Raw genomic sequence first — 18,162 nt, forward strand, 5'->3', positions numbered from 1 at the left:
CAATAACACCAACCTAGCTATCAATAAATGCAATTGCACCCTCTCATATACTCAGCAATAACTCCTCTTCACCTATTCTCCCCCCTTTCTCCTTCCTCTTCCTCTTTCCTCTCCATCCTTGTTCCTCTTCTCCTCCCCATGATCACCCCCTCCCACCCCCCCTTTAATGGTTCATCTTTTGCTTCCTTAGCCTCTTCTCAGAGACCAACCTAGCTAGCTATACTTTCTTTAATTTCTGCATGCACCAACAGTTGCTTTCATGCATGCACTTTCTTCTATTTATTTTCTCTTTCACAAACAAAAAAAGAGAAGAGTTCTGAGAGAGGAGGAGAAAGAATAAGAGATCTTGGCCAAGATCTAGGCTACTATCAAGCAATTTCTTATTCTTTCCTTTAGATTCTTGGTTGGTATTTGCTCCTTTTTTGTAAGCCCATTAACAAAGTATATACACACCTTGGATGATCACTAAACCTAATTTGTCACCTGTCCCAGCTACTCTTCAATATTCCTTTTAGGAACCATCAAATTAAAGATATGATGATGAGAACAAGCAAAACACGTTTGGGGGAATGAAGAGAGGAAGAGAGATCATGATGAAGGTAGCTAGGTGCATGAGAAATTAGGGTTTGGTGGAGGCGAAATATGCCTGGAGGGATCATCATGAATCCAATGAGACATGTTCCCACATCGATGATCGGAAGGAACGCCGGCGCCTTGTATGGGTCTTCATCGCCGCTTTCCCTTGGGCAGATCGCAAGCGTAAACTCCTTTTATGATCTTCTAATTCTTCTTTAAATGTGTTTAACTTTTTGTTTATTTTTAAGTGTTTGAAGTATATACATCATCTGAAAACGACTAGAAGATGCAAGGGTGCAAGAGAGTCAAAGTCACTATACATTAATTCCTGCACTACCCATAACTCACATGTATGTTTTTACATATATGGAGCCATAGAGGCTGATCTATATATCAACAGTACAGTTTATTTTACATATACAAACTGTATTTTTTATTCCTTTATATATATATGTATACATCATTCAAATATATATACCCAAGTTCAAGATGTAGATCTCATAGTTTCTTCAACTCCCATATATAAATGCTTAGTTAAGGATATATATGTTGAGAACACTTTTAATAACTAGACATGCATGCCATCCATATATATATATATATATATATATATATATACACCCTTTTCCTTTGAAAAAAAAAACAAAAATTGGAATGCCATTACTATCTTTCGATTTTTCACTTGCCAAAAGCTTCACAAATTAACCATTCTTCTTCTTCTTCTTTTTCTTTTCTTAAAAAAAAAAAAAAAATTTGTTGCAGCCAAACATGTTGGAGGGGCAGCAACTTCCAGTACTCCAACACCAACACCACCATCTTATGGAGATCCCGCAGCTGCAGGCGGTCACCGCAGAGAGCGAGTCGGTGCAGCCGGCTCTGGAGGAGGAGTTTGAGAGCAATAAGTCGGGCAGCGAGAACGTCGAGGTCGAGGACGCCTTCGCTGACGATCAGGACCCGAACCAACGGCCGAAGAAGAAGCGATACCACCGCCACACCCAACACCAAATTCAAGAGTTGGAGTCGTAATGATCGACGTCCATCGACCTCCTCCTCGATCATTTTACTAGAAGAGCACATTTTACTATTTTATTTTGACATTTTACAATTTGATTTCTTTCTTAACTGGTATGTTTACACGAAAATATAAAGCAAATTAAGACTAACAACATAACATCCTCGTAATTACTAAAGGAAAATCTCTTCTATGCTTAATTTCTCTCTCTCCCTACACATAATAATAGATCAAAAGAGGAGGAAAAAAAAAACATTGATAAAAAAACCAAAAAAAGTTCTTGTCTGTGAAATATTTTATCTTTTTGATCATGTTAATATTAATCTCTACAGATTTCAGATATTGTTTTCTTTCATACATATGGATTAACATATATACATAATCATGCATTTTACATCATGCAACTTAGTTAATTAATACATTAACATCCTGTTGTTAAGAATTTTCCAATTCAACTAATTAATTAATCATTCAAAGGTTAAAATGATCAGGTTCTTCAAGGAGTGTCCTCACCCGGATGACAAGCAGCGGAAGGAGCTGAGCCGAGAGCTCGGTTTGGAGCCCCTCCAAGTCAAATTCTGGTTCCAAAACAAGCGCACCCAATTGAAGGTCCATCTCTTATCAAAATATAAAACCCTAGCTACACACAAAATTATCATAGAAATATAGAATTAGGCTACTATACTATCTATCGTACCGAGCTCCGGTACTATAGTATTTGTTTTCGATTTTAGGGTGTTCAAATCAACGATCTACACCGTTAAATATGATCTAGGGTATATGAATTTCTTAGGAATAAAATTTTAGTTTTTTTCGATATCGTTTACTTAGTAAATAAATTATATCAAAATGGACGGTGGAAATTGAATAATCTTTAAAATTTGAGCATAGAACTTTTAAATTCAAGATCAAGAATGTTAACCTTAATTTATATAGTTTAAAGTATTTTCTATCAAAATTTGAAGAAATTTAGATTCTTCTACACCGTTAAACTCCAAACTCGTCATAATAGTCATTGAAAATTGACAATTTTGAAATAGTTTGATCATAAAGTAAACTATGTCGAAAAAATATAAAATTTTATTTCTAGAAACTTTAAATACCCTAAATCAGTTTTAACGGTGTGGATCATTAATTTGAACGCCCTAAGATCGAAAACCGACACTATAGTACCAGAGCTCGGTACTATAGATAGTATAGTAGCCAAGCTCTAGAAATATATATATATATATATATATATATATATATATATATAGAGTTGAGCTGGAATGCTATCGATAGCAAACGGGCTCCGTTGCCACCCATTTGTTTTCGATGATGGAGCTTTCAAATCGACGATCGGCATCGTTGAACATAATCTATATCACTTGAAGTATTTAGAAATCAAATTTCAAATCTTTTCGATATCATTTACCTAATGATCAAAGAGTTTCAAAATTAGTAATTTTAATGGTTGATATGAGGGGTTTTCTCGTTTAACGGTGTAAAGCTATCCAAATCAATTGAATTTTGGTTAGAAAATTCTTTAAACTATTTAGAACAAGATCTATACTCTCGATCATGATTACAAAATTTCTATCATTATTTTTTAGAGGATATTCATTTTCAGCCATTCATTTTTACGCCCACTTGATGGACAAGAAAATAATATCGAAAAAGTATGAAATTTAATTTCTAGATACTTCAAGTGGTATAGATCATGTTCAACGGTGCCGATCGTCGATTTGAAAACTCCATCATCAAAAACAAATGGGTGGCAACGCAGCCCGTTTGCTACCGATAGTATTCCAACTCAACTCTACATATATATATATATATATATATATAGAGTTGAGCTAGAATACTCTCAATAGCAAACTAGCCCTGTTACCATCCAGTTATTTTCGATAATAGAACTTCCAAATCAACGATCGGCACCATTAAACATGATCTAAACCATTTAAACTATCTAAAAATCAAATTTCACACACTTTCGATATTATTCTCTCATCCATCAAGTGAACACAAAAATAAACAGATGAAAATAAATATTCTTTAAAAAATGATGATAGAAGTTTTGTAATCAAGATCAAGAGTATAAATCTTATTCTAAATAAGTTTAAAAAAATTTCTAACAAAAATTCAATTGATTTGAATATCTTTACACCGTTAAACAAGAAAACATATATTTCATACCACTCATTAAAATTACAAAATTTGAAAAACTTTGATCATTAGGCAAATGATGTCAAAAAAATTTAAAATTTAACTTCTAAATACTTCAAGTAGTATAGATCAGATTCAACGAAACCGATCATCAATTTGGAAACTCCATCATCGAAAACAAATCGATAGTGAAAACGGAGTCTAGTTGCTACTACCGAGAGCATTCCAGCTCAACTATATATATATATATATATAGAGCAGGGCTGCTGTGCTTTTAGGAGCACGGAGGCCTTCGTGCTCCTGAGCTGTTTTCGATGATGGAGTTTCCGAATCGACGATTGGCTCCGTTAAATTTGATCTAGCACATTTGAAGTTTCTAGAAAATAATTTTTGTGATTTTTTGATATCATTTACCTAGTGATCGAAAGGATTCAAAATCCATAATTTTTAATGGTTGATATCTGCTGTTTTCAAATTTAACAGTGTAGAAGTATTCAAATCAGATGAAATTTTGATACAAAATTCTTTATACTATCTACAACAAGATCAATATTTCTGATCGAAAATTTTAATGCTATATCACCACTTTTTATAGAAATTTTATTTTCAGCCGTTAAAAATTATTTATTTTGAATCATTTCGATTGCTAGGTAAATGATATTGAAAAATCGCAAAAATTATTTTCTAGAAACTTCAAATACGCTAGATCAAGTTTAACGGAGCCGATCGTTGATTCGGAAACTTCATCATCGAAAATGGCTCAGGAGTACAGAGACCTCCGTATTTCTAAGAGCACAGCAGCCCTACTATATATATATATATATATATAGAGTTGAGCTATGATACTTTTACAAGTATCACCATCATGGTGCTATTAGGTTTTAAGCCATTGGATCTACTTTTTGATTATTAATAGCCATTGGATTAAACACTATTCCACCTACCACCACCTACCACCACCTACCACAATCATCTCAACCTCACATCCCTCCATCCAAGGGCTAAAAACACACAAGTATCACCCCCATGATACTTTTACAAGTATTCTAGCCCTACTCTATATATATATATAGGGTCCGGCTACTATCCTATTAATAGGATTGGGACCCTTGTCCTATCAAGTCGATTTGAATGATCGGAACTTCAAATTTATAATCGGCACCGTTGAAGTTGATCTACACAATTAGAAATGTTTAGAAACCAAATTTTGTATTATTTAAAAATCATTATCAAGTTCATCTTAAGAGTTGAAAAATGAACGATCATAAATGAATAACTTTCTTAAAATAGAGGATAGACTTTCTCAGCTCGTAATCAGAGTTATCAAACATTATCTAAATAGTATAAAGAATTTTCTATCAAAAATTCAAGCAATTTGGATTGTTTTACACCGTTAAACAAGCAAACGACTCATATAGACCGTCAAAAATTGTCGATTTTACGACACTTTGATCACCATGTAAACCATTATCAAAATTTATGAAATTTAGTTTCTAGATATTTCAAATACTCTAGATCAACTTCAACAGCTCCAATCATCGATTCGGAATCTCGATCATCAAGAACAACTTGATAGGACAAGTGCTCCTATCCTATTAATAGGATAGTAGCATTAGCCTACATATATATATATATACTAGTAAAATGTACGTGCAAATGCACGTAATAATTATTACGCGAGGGTAAAATTTTTTTTAATAAATATTTAATTTTTGGCCATATTTTATATGATTGCTAAATATATATCTTAAAAATTTAAAATAATAATTCACGCTATTAAGAAAGATATGCTTTGAATGATTATTTATGAAAAATAATATATAATGCGAAAATTACAAAAAATATATTGACATAATAAATGAAATATAAAGTTTGAATAGCTAAAAAGTATAATTAATATTCTTTTAAATAACATCAAGCAGAAAATTAGAAATGACATCTTCTCTGCATCATTGATCCAATAGCCATCTTCTGTGCATAATTGATGTCAATATTCTCGCTGCATTATGTATCTTGATGTTAAAGAAGGCTGCAGTAAATGCCAAGAAAATCATAAATTATTTGGACTTATAAAAATTGGTATGAAAATTGTTATTGCTAAATAATTTTTACGTACCTCCTTTTGATCTCCTCAACTTCAGCAATTTGTGGATTGATAAGTATCTTCGTTGCGAAACTTGTTGACAAACAAACCCCTGAATAAAAAAAATATTGAGTTATAATCAAATAATAAATATATTATAATGTATTATTTAAATATATATAGAAATGTACCTTTACGAAAATCTACGTGCAGTGCAGTTGCAACTATTATAAGTTTTTTTTGTATTGCATCTTTCCACATGCCTATTCGGGTTGTGACAAGACTATCCCACAATGTTAATCTAACGAACCAACGGCTGCATAATTAAATAAAAATAAAATATTTTTTAGTAAATAATATTTTGAAATATAATACTTTTTTTTTCTCAAATATCTTCTAAAAAGTTAAAGAATAACATACGATTTATTCATAATTATAATCTCTCTTTTTGGACGATTGCCATCGCGTCCTTTTATAAACTCTGCCTTCTCCACATGAACTATCATTCCTGCAACATCTATGACAAAAAAGAAATTATTATTTCAAATTAAGATTTTTTATTAAAAATACTAAATAAGAATAGTGAATAACATACCAATCAGAACTTTATTGTTGATGAGTTTACCCAATTTCTCCAAAGCAACAAATGAGTATGCATAATTTGGAAATTTTGCGAAACCTTCTGTAACTTCCTCAACTTTTGTAGCACTTGTGATTACACATTCGTAGTCATTTGCTGTAATTTTTAGTCCCGCAGTTGTAAGACGTACTCTTATATTAAAAAATGTGTAGATTTTACCCTCAAAAATAATTTTGTCAAGTCTTCCAACGTCATTCCCGTATACAAATCCCTGAATTTTATATCCCTATAATGAAAATAAGAAATATAACAATTAGAATATATGGTTAACATATAATTAAAGATTAATATGAAATTACGTACATTTTCATCAAGAAGTAAAAGTTGAAGCCGTTGTCTTTTTGTTCCAGGATATTCGATATCACACTTTAAAAGTAGCCTTACTCTTATGTTGAACTGATGCCGATAAGGATGTAGAAAATGGATTGGTGTGTAGTAAACAATACTCATCCTGTAAAAAACAAAAAAACAATAAAAGTAAAATTAAAATTTATATAATTATATGAATATATGAGCAACAAAATTTAATAATTAAGGTATTCAATTCATTTAAGTGCAATAATTACCTTGATTGGATGCAAGAACCTCTTTAAAAACAATATTTTTTGTATAGACTCCTTCGTGATCCATTTTTTCATGTGGTTTTACTAAAATTTTTGTAGTACTGCGCGATATCCCTCTAGATAAAGCTACATACAACTGACCGTGTGAAAACACTGGTTCCGGAAGATATACTCCGACATTTGGAATTGTTTGTCCTTGTGCTTTATTTATTGTCATAGCAAAGCTCAAACGTACTGGAAATTGTTTTCTTTTAAATCTAAAAGGAAGATTGTCATCTTCTGAAGGACATAATGGAATTCTTGGTAAAAAGACCCTTTTTCCACTGTGTTGCCCATAAGCGATCTCAGCATCAATTGCATTTTTTTGGAACGCCTTACAAATCAATCTTGTTCCATTACATAAACCATTTATCGGATCGATGTTTCGCAAAAGGATAATAGGACAATTAATTTTAAGTGTAAGCTTATGAGGTGGTAAACCACTTGGCATCAGTGAATTCAAAAATTCTGTCGGATAGTGATTGTGAGTATCGTCGTCAGCAACATCATAACTGTAATAAACAAATTCCGATCCAGGAAAATTCCGTATTAATTCATTGTTTATATCATCGACGTATTCATTCTTAGTTGAAAGTATAGCTCGGCTTATAATATAAGAAGATAAATTGGCATTTTCTTTAAGAGATGGGAATACTGCGTCGATTAACTCCTTTTTTGAACGCTCATTATTCGTATACTTGATCACCATATCATTAGGAAGCTGAATATAGTCACCACAAATAGTTTTTTCAACTCCATCTCCAATTCTTAATAGATACTGTGAAAACCACGGATCCGACTTTGCTCTCATATTTTGAATCAGTTCGAATTTTTTTAGCGAAGGCCAAATATAAGATGCCCTTAAACTGGATTCAATAATCTCTGCTTTTGTCCCACGTCTTATGACAGGAAGGACTTGTCTAAAGTCCCCTCCAAATACCATAATCTTTCCGCCAAATGGTGAAGTGCATCCTATTATATCTTGCAATGTCCGATCAAGCGCCTCAAATGCATGTCTTTTTGTCATAGAAGCCTCATCCCAAACAATTAGTGTTGCTTGGCATAAAAGCTTCGCAATTCCACTTTGTTTAGTAATGTGACAAATGCTGTCTTCATTGACTATTATTGGAATTTTAAATCTTGAGTGTGCTGTTCTACCGCCAGGCAAGATAGCAGCTGCCACACCTGATGTTGCTGTCGCGATAGCAATAAGCCCTAGTGATCGTACTTTTGCCAACAATGCTTTATAAAGAAAAGTTTTTCCAGTGCCACCAGGTCCATCTATAAAAAATAATCCACTTTTTGATTCACGGATGTGACTCATAATTTCTTCAAACGCTATCATTTGCTCAGAGTTTAGAGAATGTTGAGCATTTAAGTGTTCTTCTTCAACAATAATTGACAATTCGTCATGCACTTCCCTCACCTCATCTATATAATAATCTATGTCATCTAAAATGGGTGGTAGATCATACATGAAAATCTTCTTTCCCATTGATTCCAGAAAGATTGAAATATCACGAAGCACAAGTTGCTCGACTCTAATAGAATCTAGATTACCCTGTCGAAAATCCTCCGATATTGAGTTGAAATGCATAGTGTATAATGCACGTATATTTGATGGCTCGCAATACACTAAAATTGTTGCAAATAGTCGTCGAAGTCCTTGTGGAAATTGAAATGTTGATGCCTCAGCTAAACATTCAGAAATACTATCATCAGTATCTATAAGTCCACGTTTTTCAGCCGATTCTCTGAAGGTGTTACATATTACACCATTAACAGTTAAAAGATCAATATATGATGTAACTCCTCTAACATGATTTAGTAAAATCCTTAAATAATATCGCTCTCCTTCCACTGGGTTAGCAGCTACTACTCTACCTATTTCGTACTTCTTCTGTCTTCTTTTCCAATATTTTCCAGTGCTACACCACACATAATGTTCTGGAAACTCTCGATATAAATAATTCCTAGCTTCTGGATCAACTAAATTCATTCGAAAGTATTCGGTCAACATTGTTTTCGAACTGTTCTCCCTGTCAATTACTCTTTGCAAATCATCAAAATCTTTAAATGTCACAAAATGCATATCAGGTAAATGTAATTGTAATGACTTTACGGGAGGATACATTTCATTTAAGTTGAATTGATAAATTCTCCACATAGCCTCCGGCGGAGATACCCAACGAACATCTCGAAATAAATGAACCTCATTAATTTCAATGTTACTCGATGATCCCTCGACATTCACTGCTCCCCTGTCATGACCTTTGTATATGTACTTGAATAGATACTTAACGGCTTTAATACTTGAGCATATTTCAACATTAATATGACAATTGTATCGCATTAGTAAATATGGATTGTACGGTGAGACCCATCTGTTATCAAGAATGGCACCTCTTACTTTTACTCTACGACCATTTTTTCTCCTTCGGTATATAGGATATGAATCCTTTCCTTGAATAGTATTCTCAGTGAATTGTTTAGGGTACTGAAATCTGCATCTCTCATGCATGCGTTATGTGGCTTCAATGCTCCACAAGGTCCATGGATCATGTGCTTGACAACTAATTGGTGGAGCAAAGGATATTTGATTTGATCGGGTATTTCAGCAGACACAATTTTATCATACTGATCTGGTGTTGTTATTTTGTTATGAGAGGCTAATATAATCAAAAAATGTGCATGGGGCAATCCACGCTTTTGAAATTCTATTACATGCACATGCGCAGCAACCTGACCGAATGTATTTCTTTTGAATAATTGGTCTTTTAAGTCTTCAAGTTTAGCTCTAAAAATTCTTGAAGTCAAATCTGGACGATCTTGTGCTAGCTCTCCAGGCCTCAGTTCTGCTTTAATTTCATCCCAATCCGGATTGCATGTCATTGTAAGAAATATATCAGGTTTGCCATAACGTTGAACTAATGCCATAGCATCTAGATAGCGCCGACGGATATCCCGAGGACCACCTATAAAAGATGAGGGAAGTACAATTCGTTTGCCAGCCATACTACCACGCACTTCACCAGATGCTACAGTATCAACAATGCCTTGATACAAATCGGCTCGAATTCTTATTTGGTCCTTAATAATGAAATCCAGTCTCGTTGACTCAATCTTAATATACATATCAACTACAAACTGTTGTAATAATCTTCCAGATAATAACAATATAGATTTCACAGCAGGACGAATTTGAAGCCTAAAACAATAGTACTCTCTAATAGAAATCTGTTTCCTGTAACGTTTACCAACTCCTGTAAAAATTAGTAAATTTAGTTATATATTTAGTTTTTCATTTATGAAAGTTCTTTAGTCTATACAAATTATCAAGAAAAAAAAAGTACAAAGTAATTAATCACCTTCATTATCATCTATAATGATATGTTCACTTTGCTGTGATGTTAGAGTAGTAATACTCCTGCAGTCTACATGGTTTGTAGATGATATCCCTTCTCCTGCAATAGGTATATCTGGTTGCCATCCTGGATCTCCATTTGGAAATAATAGAGGGTACGATAATGGATCATAACATCCATAATATGGTTGAATGAAATGAGTATAGTTGGATCTATCGTAGATAACAATGCTCCGCTTGTAAAATTGAGGACATCCATTGCCTTCCACCCAAATAGCTGCAACTTGCGATGCAGTAGGTGCATTATATACTCTTTGATCTAGTTCAACACTTGTGCTTAAAGTAATCCTATAATTATCAAGTGTTCCAATGTCTCCAAGACTCCTAAAACTTGCAACATATGGATTTGTAGATAGAATGCGCACAAGCTTGCTAACCATTTTGTCATCAAGATAAGATGTTCTTTGCAATCTATGATTGATGTCATAATCAGTATCATAAAAGTATAATTGCATGTACTTTGGCCCATCTTCCTTTGGAACTAACTGATCCAAAAAGTGATATATTTGTCCTTGTGCACGAAAAGTGTATATACCACCTCGCATAGATGCACAGTCTTTATCAAGTCGAACCCCCATTGACGTGAAGGAAAAATGATTATTATATCTTCGGATATTGCTTCTAAATTGAGTTGATTCACTGCTGTGAGTTGTGAAAAGTTGGTATAGTTCATCCGGAACTGTTGGATGCACTAAATTAACCTTTCCGTTCATGCAACAGAATGCTGGAAACTCATATTGAAATTTTTTTGCCCCACAATATACGCAATTTCGTTGTGTCTTCAAAATATGATGCTTTGTGGGTAAGTTATGATATACAGAATAGTCAATACCATTATCCTCGCAGCCACCAGAGAGATTTTGTTCACTTTCAACACTGTTGGAATTGACATCAATGACGGCTATGTCGGGATATTCAAAACCCAATCCTATCAAAATCATTTAAAATAATTAGTTGTTATACGCAAATATAGTTGGATTTTTTATTTATATTATATTACCTTCAGTTGCACTGTCATTTGTATCAACTAAATAGTTAATTCCTTCGTCACAATCATCTTCAAATTCATGAGCACTATCTGTGGAATATAAAAAATTAAGTCTAAATTATTAATAAAATTAAATAATTATATGTTATAAATTTATATATTGCATGAAAAAAGTTACAATACCTTCAAGGGCAAGGCTTGGTTTTTCTAAATGACTGCTATTTGATGCTTCAAGTGACACGCCAGATTCCCCAATTTGATTCTCCAAAGGCACACTTATAAAAGTATGACAGCTTTTATAAGTTTCGCGCCTTTTGTTACGCCTCATTTCTCTTTCTTCATTTGTCATACTTGTATATCTCTCGCGATTATACATACGTTTCTTCTCAGCAAAACTGACTGCATCAAATTAATATTATAATAAATCATTGAATGCTAGTGATATATTTGGAATGTAATATTCATAATTTCTCTTCTCTATTACCTTCTGTCCTGGTCTCATTTGTACTATTTTCTGATTCACCTATGATAACTGATTCAGCATTATTCCTTTCAGCACGTAGATTACGTCTCCTTCTTAGTCTATCTTCTTTTTCTTCAACTGTCATCCGAGCATATCTTTGACGATTATATAGACGTTTTCTTTCAGCAGGCGCTACTACAATAAATATAATTTTGTATAATTAATAAATATATATACCATACTAAAGATCATTATATTATAAAGAGCTCTAATCATTAAATATCCAATAATAGGTACCTTGTTTCCCTTTATTGTTATCTTGCCTACTCCCTTCCATTTGTTTGATGATCCTATAAATAATTCATCAGTTGGGATTGAATTATAAGATAATGATAACTTTTATTTATGTTAATAATTTAGAATTTATGCGTTTGTCATATATGTTGCCCTAGGATGGATTAATGATCGGTGAAAACCTAATATGAACAAATTGTGGGGTCTGGGGACTAAGATGCTAAAGCTTAAAAGATGGGATCAGAATAGAAACGACAGTCAAAAGCCGATTTTTCGCTGACATGGTATGTTCCTATACACGTTATGATCATCGGATAGCGATGATCATGAATATAAAATATGTTATAAGTATTAGGGGAGAAGGACTTCCCGTTGCTTTGTTATTTGGATAAATCCATGCATGATTGATGTTGCATCGTGAAGAACCATTCATCATGATCAAGGAATTAAAAAAAATCAAGAAAAAAAAACATAGACCATCCATAATGTAGAGACCGGGAATTTTAGCTGAGGCTTGTCGACAGCTCTGGAGAGTGTCGGGTCAAGTCCGGGTCGCGTTGGCGCGAAGTGGACGCCAAACGGGCCTTGTGGGAACTTGAGAGCAGCGTGTATCTTGAAGATCTGCGAAATAGCAGATTTTCAGTGAGCTGTACCGGTACACTTTGACAGGTATGGTGCTGTTTGACTTTTTCCTCTCTAGTCTTGTCACCACTTTTCCCCTTACCTTAAAAGCAGGGAGGAGAGAGGGGGGAGGGCTTCTTCCTCCTCTGCTGTGCTTCTTCCTCTTCCCCCTTGGCTGAGTAGAGGTGGTGGAGGAGCTCAAGGGAGAAGCTCAAGCTTCGTCGACGACGCGCTGCGGAGCGGATCGAGGGTGCTTTCAACATTGTGACGCTGCGAGGAGGCCGGGCGACTGCTGTCCCTTACCATCCTCGACGTGGTGCTGCTCCCAGGGCGGTTGTCGAGGTGAGTAGGCCACCGAAATCCCTTCAGTTACTTCAAACTACTCCATTATCGAGCTTCTCTGCTGCTGCTGCTGATTCCAGTGTCGACTGTTGGCGTTTTGGCTTGTTCTCTGTGTAGGGGCGTCGGATCGCGGTGATTCTTGCGTCATTGGATCCGGGACTTCGAGACGAATCCNATATATATAGTTGAACTGGAATGCTGGTAGTAGCAAATAGACTCCGATGTCACTCATTTGTTTTCGATGATGGAGTTTCCAAATCGATGATCGATATCATTGAATCTGATCTATACTACTTAAAGTATCTAGAAGCTAAATTTTAAATTTTTTTGACATCATTAGCCTAATGATAAAAATTTTTCAAATTTTGTAATTTTAAGAAGTAATATGAAATATATGTTTTCTTGTTTAACGGTGTAAAGATATTCAAATCAATTGAATTTTGGTTAAAATTTTTTTAAAATTATTTAGAATAAGATTTATACTCTTGATCTTGATTAAAAAACTTCTATCATCATTTTTTAAAGAATATTAATTTTCATCTGTTCATTTTTGTGTCCAATTGATGGATGAGAGAATAATATCGAAAAAATATAAAATTTGATTTTTAAATAGGTGGTATAGATCATGTTCAATAATACCGATCGTTGATTTGAAAGTTCTAATATCGAAAATAAATGGATGGCAACAGAGCTGTTTGCTACTAACAGCATTCAAGCTCAACTATATATATATATATATATAGAGAGAGAGAGAGAGAGAGAGAGAGAGAGAGAGAGAGAGATGCTGCATGTAATGTTTTAGTCTTAAGCTCGGCTTATCTTGTATGTCTTATATATTCTTTCACTAACTAATGTACGATAGTTGCATGCATGTTCTCTTCTTGTTTCGTGATAAAAATAAATAGGCTCAGCAAGAGCGGCAGGAGAACGGCCATCTGCGTGCCGATAACGAGAAGCTGCGGGCGGAGAACATGAGGTACAAGGAGGCCCTCGGCAATGCTTCGTGCCCCAACTGCGGCGGCCCCGCCTCCCTCGGCGAGATGTCCTTCGACGAGCACCACCTTCGCATCGAGAATGCTCGCCTAAGGGAAGAGGTATTATAACATAATTATACACACGCTCACATACGTATACAGAGAGAGAGAGTTCATCTGCTATACTATTGACAGTATATAAAGTGTTTACTATTAATATTTCTATCCTTAGATTATTACTATTCTACCAACCCATACTAAATCCTAGACATTCAAAGGTCAAAAAGTTAATAGTAAACACTACTTCCATACTATCAATAGTATTCCAGCCACATTCTATATATATATATATATATGAATTAGGCTGGAATACTATTAATAGTAAAACGCTTTTTTACTATCAAGTTTTTAACCTTTGATGAAAAATTGCAGGGTCATAATTTTGTTTTTATATATATATGCACTATAGTTTTATTTTTACATAATTTTGTTTAACACTGTGTATATATATTGGATTGGATGTCTCGATGTCGTCCAAGATTGATAGGATATCGGCAATAGCAGCAAAGTACGTCGGGAAGCCGATAGCGTCATACCCGCTGATCCCCGATTCATTCTCGTTGCACTCGCCGTTAGAATCGTTTACTGATCATCATCATCAGATGCTCGGCGGTGGGGAGATACTAAGGAGCCATTCAGAGATCGAGAAGCCGATGGTTATCGAGCTCGCGGTTGCTGCCATGGAAGAGCTCATCAGGATGGCTCAGCTCGGTGAGCCGCTCTGGACGCTGGACGGACGCTGCACGGAGAAACTCAACGAAGAAGAGTATGCGCAGAATTTTCCGAGAGGTATCGGGCCGAAACCGTTCGATCTCAAGTCCGAGGCGTCGAGGGAGACCGCGGTAGTTATAATGAATCATATCAACCTTGTTGAGATACTAATGGATGTGGTATGAACAAGTTTTGTTTCTTATTAGAACTTTAAAGCGGATTTTATGGCCAATTTTTCGATCACCTTTTACGTTTGTAACTTCGCAGAATCAGTGGCGTACAATTTTCTCTAGTATTGTCTCGAGAGCTACTACTTTGGAAGTGCTATCAACAGGAGTTGCAGGCAACTACAATGGAGCATTGCAAGTGGTATAGATTCTGAATTAATCTCTTCATAATTTAATGTTCTTAATCCTTGTTAGTTCAAAGTAGTCCAATATATAATTCTCCTTTTCAAATGTTTAACTTAGAACATGGATCGATGGATCAAACTAAAATCTAGAAAATTCATTAGATGTCGGCAGAGTTCCAAGTACCGTCCCCGCTCGTCCCGACGCGAGAGAGCTTATTCGTGAGGTACTGCAAGCAACACGCAGACGGAACCTGGGCGGTGGTCGACGTCTCCTTGGACAGTTTACGCGCCAATAGCCCTGCAACGCTTTGCCGACGGAGGCCATCGGGCTGCTTAATCCAAGAAATGCCAAATGGTTACTCCAAGGTAACTGCACCAACTTATCTTAAAGCTAATTCTTCTTTGATCATATATACGCTACTCTCATCCTTTGAACTTTACTGCTATTATTTGAGTTATAACTAACATGGCACAATTTGAGTGTGTCTAGGTGATCTGGGTTGAACATGTTGATCAAGTGGATGACAGGTCTGTGCACAATATATACAAGCCCTTAGTGAACTCAGGACTCGCATTCGGGGCGAAGAGATGGGTTACTACCTTGGATCGGCAGTGCGAGCGTCTGGCGAGTGTGATGGCGAGTAATATTCCCTCCGGCGATATCGGCGGTAATTGTTTACTAACCATCTTGTTCATTTAACTAAAAATTTTAGTAACTAATTGCACCAGCAGGGGCATCCAGAACATTTTAGGATGTTTCATATTGGTCCAATTGAGTCTCCAAGCTTCGATTTTGATTGCAATTTTACCCTTTTCCACTAAATTCCTTGTGATTGCAATATGAGTAAGTTAAAAAGTTGGTTATATGGTAGGTAGTTGGATAACAGTAATCATATGAACATTTGTCTTATTTGTCAGAAAATTTTAACAGAAAACATATAATTACACCAGAATACAAAGTTTAGAGATCATATAGCAATCATTTACATGTTGAGGACCAAACAGAAACTGCATTAAAAGGTCGAGAACTAGAAAACTGAGAATTGAAGTATAAGATATTTTGGTTCATGCATACCTGTGTGTGTTTGCAGTTATAACAAGCGCGGAAGGGAGGAAGAGCATGCTGAAGTTGGCAGAGAGGATGGTCATAAGCTTCTGCGGGGCAGTGACGGCCTCGACGACCCATCAATGGACGACGCTATCAGGGAGCGGTGCCGAGGATGTGAGGGTAATGACGAGGAAGAGTGTTGATGACCCCGGTCGGCCTCCTGGAATTGTTCTCAATGCTGCCACCTCCTTCTGGCTTCCCGTATCACCGAAGCGGGTCTTCGATTTCCTCCGCGATGAGAGCTCTCGGAGTGTGGTATCATCTGTTCACCTCCCCCCTCCTCCCCTTCTCTCACTCCCTCTCTATCTCAAGTTGATCAACGAGTTCCGTATGTTAGCTGTATGAAAAAACTGTTAGTGCTTATTCAAATAGATTTGGTAAAGCAGTACCTCTATAGAAGTTCTGGTCAGGCCAAACAAGCTACTATTCTCTGTCAATTTAAACTTTTTCTAGAGAAATTGGTTGTTTGAGATCATCCAAGTCTCTCGCTTATAACTGCATGTGCATGCAGTGGGACATCCTCTCCAATGGCGGCGTTGTTCAAGAAATGGCTCACATAGCTAATGGCAGAGACCACGGCAATTGCGTATCTCTCCTCCGTGTCAATGTGAGTTTACGATATTCTACAAATCGACAAAAATTCTCACACTCTTTCCTTGTATGTTGGTTTTCCTTACACCTCTACTATTCCATTCCTCAACATAACAGATCTCTTTGGAATGCTACATACACTTTTGTCTATCTCTAGTATCTCTACTAACTGAACACACATTATTGGTAAATTGCTATCAAAATGTAGAGTGTGAACTCAAACCAGAGCAATATGCTGATACTCCAAGAGAGCTGCACCGATCCGACGGGATCATACGTGATATACGCACCAGTGGATGTCGTGGCCATGAATGTTGTGCTGAACGGCGGCGACCCCGACTGCGTCGCACTCCTGCCATCAGGCTTTGCCATACTTCCTGACGGGCCCTCTGCTGTGCCCGGTGGCACCACCGTAGAGGTCGGCTCTAGCGGGTCTCTTCTGACGGTAGCATTTCAAATATTGGTCGATTCAGTTCCAACCGCGAAGCTCTCGCTCGGGTCGGTCGCAACAGTTAACAGCCTCATTGCGTGCACTGTCGAGAGGATCAAGGCTGCGGTGTGCGGTGAGAGCTGACGGCCGGTGAATCTGAGAGAGGTTAATGACCGAATGGTGAGTTAATTGAGGTAGCACTACAATCCTTTTTGAGTAATGGTTTTGCATCAAGTTCAACTTCTACTCTCTTTGTTCTCTAACTTTTTTCATTCTTTCCTTTCTTTTTCCCTCTTTCATTAACAGGAGTTGGGGAATGATTTAGATCATAAAAGTGGCGAGTCAAGAACGCACCTCAGACTCTCCTTGCCATGTGGTGTTGGCTATGCATTGTTTGCATCTCTCTCTCTCTCTCTCTCTCTCTCTCTCTACACCACCACCACTATGCAAGGGGTGTTGGTTCGGGTATTGACTTTCCCTCTCTCTCTCTCTAAAAGTGCTTCTACCTACAAGTTTTCTGAGGCACCTCTCTATCTAGTTTCCTAGATCTGTTATTTGTTCTTCTTTTGTAAGTGTTTTCCCTTGAAGTGATAGTTGAGAAATACTCTGTTGTTAGTTTATGTGACTACTTTGGCTCCCATCTCGTGAAGATCAGGTGTTCCTAGATCAGCATGCAGTTATATTGTTATCTCGTTATTAATATTATCCGGCAATTGGCTCTAATAAAACACCCTCGTAGGAAATGC

General features: G+C 36.0%; 2 protein-coding genes across 3 annotated transcripts; one reads left to right on the plus strand and one right to left on the minus strand.

The window, feature by feature from the left end:
• Positions 96-18,065, plus strand: LOC109724835 (homeobox-leucine zipper protein ROC2-like). Of its 2 annotated transcripts, XM_020253771.1 has the most exons (13): positions 96-403; positions 493-759; positions 1,339-1,598; positions 2,080-2,197; positions 14,096-14,284; positions 14,704-15,114; positions 15,203-15,304; positions 15,450-15,653; positions 15,778-15,955; positions 16,379-16,650; positions 16,907-17,002; positions 17,195-17,596; positions 17,723-18,065. In XM_020253771.1, exons 2-12 carry the CDS (start codon positions 643-645, stop codon positions 17,558-17,560), a joined length of 2,313 nt encoding a protein of 770 aa, XP_020109360.1. In that variant the 5' UTR covers positions 96-403; positions 493-642; the 3' UTR covers positions 17,561-17,596; positions 17,723-18,065. The 2 variants fall into 2 exon arrangements, with proteins under 2 accessions (XP_020109360.1, XP_020109359.1); XM_020253770.1 differs by having other exon boundaries at positions 96-759.
• LOC109724837 (replication protein A 70 kDa DNA-binding subunit B-like) lies at positions 5,671-10,491 on the minus strand. The gene is made up of 6 exons (XM_020253773.1): positions 10,427-10,491; positions 6,412-6,682; positions 6,237-6,333; positions 6,008-6,132; positions 5,850-5,928; positions 5,671-5,762 (listed from the first exon to the last, which is right to left on the minus strand). Exons 1-6 carry the CDS (start codon positions 10,436-10,438, stop codon positions 5,753-5,755), a joined length of 594 nt encoding a protein of 197 aa, XP_020109362.1. The 5' UTR covers positions 10,439-10,491; the 3' UTR covers positions 5,671-5,752.

Source organism: Ananas comosus, linkage group 19, assembly GCF_001540865.1.
Source record: "Ananas comosus cultivar F153 linkage group 19, ASM154086v1, whole genome shotgun sequence".
In the NCBI taxonomy this organism is placed as follows: domain Eukaryota; kingdom Viridiplantae; phylum Streptophyta; class Magnoliopsida; order Poales; family Bromeliaceae; genus Ananas; species Ananas comosus.

What these genes read in the sequence shown, in the direction of transcription:
- LOC109724835 (XM_020253770.1), top strand. Translation starts at nt 643, where the DNA reads ATGCCTGGAGGGATCATCATGAATCCAATGAGACATGTTCCCACATCG. An exon ending in ACAAGCGCACCCAATTGAAG is followed by an intron (nt 2,198 to 14,095) that starts GTCCATCTCTTA and finishes AAAAATAAATAG; the next exon opens with GCTCAGCAAGAGCGGCAGGA. An exon ending in ATGCTCGCCTAAGGGAAGAG is followed by an intron (nt 14,285 to 14,703) that starts GTATTATAACAT and finishes ATGTCGTCCAAG; the next exon opens with ATTGATAGGATATCGGCAAT.
- LOC109724837 (XM_020253773.1), bottom strand. An exon ending in ATTATAATTATGAATAAATC is followed by an intron (nt 6,133 to 6,236) that starts GTATGTTATTCT and finishes TTAATTATGCAG; the next exon opens with CCGTTGGTTCGTTAGATTAA. An exon ending in GCACGTAGATTTTCGTAAAG is followed by an intron (nt 5,929 to 6,007) that starts GTACATTTCTAT and finishes TTTTTTATTCAG; the next exon opens with GGGTTTGTTTGTCAACAAGT.